This window comes from Nelumbo lutea, chromosome 4 (genome assembly GCF_056320005.1).
Source record: "Nelumbo lutea isolate HS-2025 chromosome 4, American lotus-T2T, whole genome shotgun sequence".
Lineage (NCBI taxonomy): Eukaryota > Viridiplantae > Streptophyta > Magnoliopsida > Proteales > Nelumbonaceae > Nelumbo > Nelumbo lutea.
Window position 1 is genome coordinate 99,751,978 of NC_142687.1, and position 5,320 is coordinate 99,757,297.

Consider the following 5,320-nt stretch of genomic DNA (forward strand, 5'->3'; position numbering starts at 1 on the left):
ACATTCGGGTAGCTAAATATGAGACCCTAACCCTATTTTTTTGGATTGGATTAGGTCAGATTTGTGGATTGGATCAACTTTTTGCTAGGTCTATATCTCCCTCTTCTTGTTTCTCTTTCCATAAAATTTTCTATTTATTTATTGAAAAAGTTTGAATTTTCCAAATTGATTTACCATATGCACATGATTCCATTTGCTAAAGGACCTGAATGGTCAAGCCAAGTGGGTGAGTTAGTCAGGTCATTTGACGAAGAGACTGTGAATGACCAATAGAATCTTCCACGTGGCAAGTACAAATTTCATATCATAAAAATATTAAAACTTACTTTAAATGGTGGTGACTAGCTATTACTAGGTTAAGACACAGCACTAACACATAAGGTGGGGTACATCATATATGACGACCCTTGCCAAGTTCATATGTATACATGCCAAATATGCCAGCTAAAGAATAAGTCTTGTTTACGGGCCGGGTCAAGTCAAATACAATCAGATCATGAGGTGTGTATATTAATTAGTCCTTGTGAAATTCCACCAGCTAGCGTTGTGACAAGTGACAAAACCCTACATACATACGTACGTATATATATATATATATATATATATATATTACGTACATTCATGCTTCATGCATGCATATAATTGACACGTCTGTAGTGAAACATCTAAAAGCTGATGGTCTGACATATGTTTCATCACCATGGGTGTGGCGTTTGAAACTTTGATCCAGGTTCAGAGAAACAACCGTACCCTTACATAGATAAGTATTTCGATCGGTGAATCTACAGTGTCGAAACCCTAAACCCCATTTAATATGTGGTGGCTTGTAAGCAGTCTCAGCATAGCTAGGGCTCGTACATATAAATATGGGCATATGTAGCTTTCAGGGGGACGGGGGTGTTTCTTTCCCTAGCTAGCTAGTTTTAATTTGTTGGATCTTGGCTGTTCATAATTGTCATCATTTCAAGCCTCTAAAGATTGGGACTGTGTAAAATACTAACATCGATCGATCGGTCATTGATTTGCTTAAAACCTTGTTGAGAACTTGGATGATCGAGAGAGAGAGAGAGAGCATGGAGAGTAGGGCAAGATTAGGGGGTCTGTGGGAGGTGGTGAAGGAGATATTTTGCCAGAAACTCCTTACTTATTATCTACCTTGTTCTTCCGTCCTACCCAACCATCTGTCTGGTCTTTCCGTCATCGTCACCGGCGCAACCAGCGGTATCGGTCTTCATACGGCAAGGTAACTCCTTTTCTCTCCCTCTCGATCAGGCTCTCACACATATATATTTATATATACAACAAAAAGCTAGCATGCCCTGATGATCAGTATCTTAATTTCTTCATTCCTCGGCCATTTTCCTAATATATGGTAAGCATTTATTAGATTGCTCTTTTCTAATTCCATTCAAACAGACAGAGCAAGAAATATGCATCTTAGATTGATAGAAGTGTGGCTACAAATTACATGTTTTGAATTTAGCAGTGTTTATTATTAGTTTTGTCAAGATAATGTCAAGAAGAACAACTTCTCAATTTCTCTTCTCAAAATGAAATATAGATTATAGAAGTTTCTGTCTTGGTTCCTTTGAAGAACACAGTATATAGATAGAAAGAAGAAAACAAAAAAACCCCACAAAAGAGAAAAAGAGAAAGCAAAAGTGGAAAAACTTATATAATTTGAAGATGGCGTATACAGGCAAATAATGATATTACAATTTGGGTCAGTAGTCATCAGTGTGTTGATCTCTCCATGCAACAGGGAACTAGCAAACGCGGGGGCCCACGTTATCATGGCTTGCAGGAACACCAAGGCTGCAAGCGACATAGCACGTCAGTGGACGGTAGAGGCGCACTATAGAAAAGTTCCTAATGTTGAGGTATCGTGCGCCCTGGCTATAAAGTGCATGCAGTAGAGTAGTAGTATTCACTATTCAATATTCCACTATAGTTGTTTCATTCCATCAGTTTAATTCTTTTATTATTATTTTATTCAGACTGACATTGCTTAATCACACAGGTCATGGAGCTGGATCTCCTCTCCCTTGCCTCCGTCCGGCGGTTTGCCGAAGTCTGGGAGCAACGGGCGGTGCCCTTGCATATTTTAATCAACAACGCCGGAGTTCTACTGATGGGAGGTAATTAATAAATAAAATTTTAGTCTGTGTAGAAGAAGATCTGATCTTTATAACAGCGATGAAAGAACCAGAGACCATGCATTGCCATCATCGGATTGTATACTAAGAGAAGAGTGACATGGGCAAGCCGCTCCAGGTTCATCAACAAGTTTTTCGGTTGTTAGAACATTAAGAACATTAATTAATTAATTTGTTCTGATTGATCTGGAGATGATCAATCCTTTTCTAACAAGAAATAAGTTGTTTTAGAACATTGTAGATTCTGAGAAGGGTTGAATATTGTAGATTCTATAGCTGGGGGAAATTTATGACATTTTCACTCTTAAGAACTATAGTATATATATGTCCCAAAACTTTCAAATAACTATTAAATTTATTCTCTTTTATAAATTCTTTTAACCCTAAATAGATCTGCAAAATTCTATTTTTTATTTTCTTTAAAAATATTACTATGAACGGTATTCTAGTTTATATATTTTCTTTGTAAAAAAATTTAGGATTCTGAAAACTTCCACTATTTTTTACAATTTTATATAGCACTGTTTTATCTACTAATAAATATATAATTGTTATTAATTAAGAATTATCTTCTCTTTTTATTTCTTTATCTCCTTATTTGCCTTTCGGGTTTCTAATACTCTACAGAGCCACAGCAATTTTCAGTGGATGGGCTCGAGCAACATATACAAGTGAACCATGTAGCACCGGCGCTGTTGACTCTCCTTCTCTTACCCTCCCTTCTCAAAGCTCCATCTTCTCGAATTGTCAATGTTAATTCTGTGGTAATTCCCTCCTGCTTTGTCTTATCCATTTTAAATTATAAGACGATGAAATGCTGAAGAAAAAATACATAATTAGTTCAACCAAGGTTTTTAAAATCGGATCGGATAGAAAATTGTTTTTGCGACCAGTTCGCAGGGCGAATGAACGGCCCATTCTGATTTACGGCCAACAACAGATCAACGATTTGACTGCCCGGATCAGTGGGTCGCTGACAAAATTAATGGTTTTTGTCTAAAAAAGCAAATTTAGAGTGAAATGGAACCGATTACCTAACCGGTTCCCATTTTTCTGATTTAACCATCCGGTCCGATTTAGAAAACCATGAGTTCAAGCCTAGGTTGATTAAACTAAGTCGTGCAAAACGGTTTAATCCCCCTCTCTAACCCATTTTTGTGTCTGTTAATTAAACCTTGCATTTCCATGTTCTCTCTGCTTTGCAAGACGGTTGACTGGACCCATCAAACAGATATTATGAGGCTTTTTTTTTTTTTCTAAATGATAATCATGGATTAACTATTACAAGGGATGAGAGTTTTTCTTTTACACAATTATCTATTGTTACTACCAAATAATTAGTGGGAAAAAATATTTTGAGTGTTGGGTTTGTATGATTAATTCCTGTTTATTTTACATTCAGGTTCATCATTGTGCAATCATGGAGCCCAAAAATTGGAGGGGCAAGGTTAAAGAGCACAATTTCAGCAGCATGAAAGCATATGCAGCCAGCAAGCTTGCACATGTAAAAGCAATTAATGCCCTCTCGTTTACTTATATGGATGTTATCAACTTCACAGAAATTACAATTTTCATTTGACCGATGCAAAATTATAGTTATAATTGGTTTTCAATAAAGTAGATGACCTAATTAATTTCTCTTCATAATAAACATTTTTTAAGGGCACGTCTATTTGGTTTTGATACATGCATAATGATATATTTGAGTTGAGGATAAAGTACTTTTCAGCCTTCTTTCCTAACAAATAACAACTTATAATAATCTCCTTTCTACTTCTAATTAAATTATTTATCTTTCATTTGATACAGCTTATGTTTCTCAAGATATTGGCTAACAGTCTCTTAGAACAGAAGATAGCTTCCATTCAATGCATTGCTGTACATCCAGGAATTGTCACCACCAAATTGGTAAGAGATTTATTGTACTTTGATTTGTTATGGAAGATTGAGCTAATTAGCTGATGTATTAATTGAATTTTTTTTCAGGTTCCTAGCTTCCAGAAGAAATCATTCTGGATGTTCGACCCTGATGAGGGTAATGAACTATCACTATGAATGCCTATATATATCAAATTTACCATATATTAGTTCAAATAGATCAACCTCTAACTAAACCTCCCTCAATGAACAGCTTCAATGTGAATTATATTTAGGTCCATTTGATTCATGGGAATAGGGGTTTGAAATCGGAATTGGAATGGGCCATTCCGGTTCCAATAGTTTGGTTGGGCGGAATCGGAATACTATTTCTATTCCTGGTGGAATGGCATTCTCTCAGTTTAAGGAATGGCCATTCCCTTCCCTTCCTCCCTTGGGAATTAAATCCCATTCCAATTGATTCCAATTCCCATTCCGATAATTCTTGTCTGAACCAAGTAGACTATAAGATTTGCTTGTTAACTTGTTATACACCTATTCTAGGAGCAAGGAGTGTCCTCTTCTGTGCATCAAGCGATCAGGTGGCTGACGACCTGGACAATGGTTTTGCATACTACTCATGTAACTGCAAACCAGGAAGAGTATCACCCCATGTAGGTAATATGGATTCATGCTTGGATGTCTGGAAGAAGACACTGGAGATTTTGCAATTAGAAGATAATTATCTCCCCCAAATGATCGCTAATACTAACGAAAAACTGAATAAAAATGTATAATCATCTGTCTATATTAATTTCCAACGTCTGTTATTTGTTCTCCAATATCTATGGTTCCAAAACTTCAAAACCCTTTAATAAAGGGCTAATTACTTGTACCCCACCTGAGCATTCAGTTTAATACTTTCCATCCCTTTGGTTTACCTCATAAGTTATATACCATTTGACTATAAAGCTAAAGGAGGTTAATGGAAGAGATAGAATTAAACAGAGAATAGTTATTTGCACTAATACAAATGTATGGGAGGCAAACAGAGAAAAGGGTTGTTAGTAAGAAGGTCGACATTTTAGCTTCTTCTAGATGTCACTAGCTTGGAAAGAAGATTAATGGAAATTTAGGGAAGGTTGGCCGGGCAAAGGCAAAATCTAGGTTGAGTTTGGAGTCTTGGGTCATTTAGGGGTGAGTATAGATTAGTTCAGTTCGATTCTAAGGCAGAACCTAGAACCTAAACCTTTCTTGCCAAAGATTATTGGTTGCAAGGGTCTACCAGTGGGATCTATTCTTTCTTT

At 36.4% G+C, this 5,320-nt stretch overlaps 1 protein-coding gene across 1 annotated transcript; it reads left to right on the top strand.

The window, feature by feature from the left end:
- Nucleotides 1–697: 697 nt before the first annotated feature.
- Nucleotides 698–4,958, top strand: LOC148862174 (dehydrogenase/reductase SDR family member FEY-like). The gene is made up of 8 exons (XM_088941630.1): nt 698–1,243; nt 1,763–1,880; nt 2,021–2,138; nt 2,784–2,920; nt 3,559–3,660; nt 3,966–4,064; nt 4,143–4,191; nt 4,578–4,958. Exons 1-8 carry the CDS (start codon nt 1,050–1,052, stop codon nt 4,808–4,810), a joined length of 1,050 nt encoding a protein of 349 aa, XP_088797756.1. The 5' UTR covers nt 698–1,049; the 3' UTR covers nt 4,811–4,958.
- The last annotated feature ends 362 nt before the right edge of the window (nt 4,959–5,320 follow it).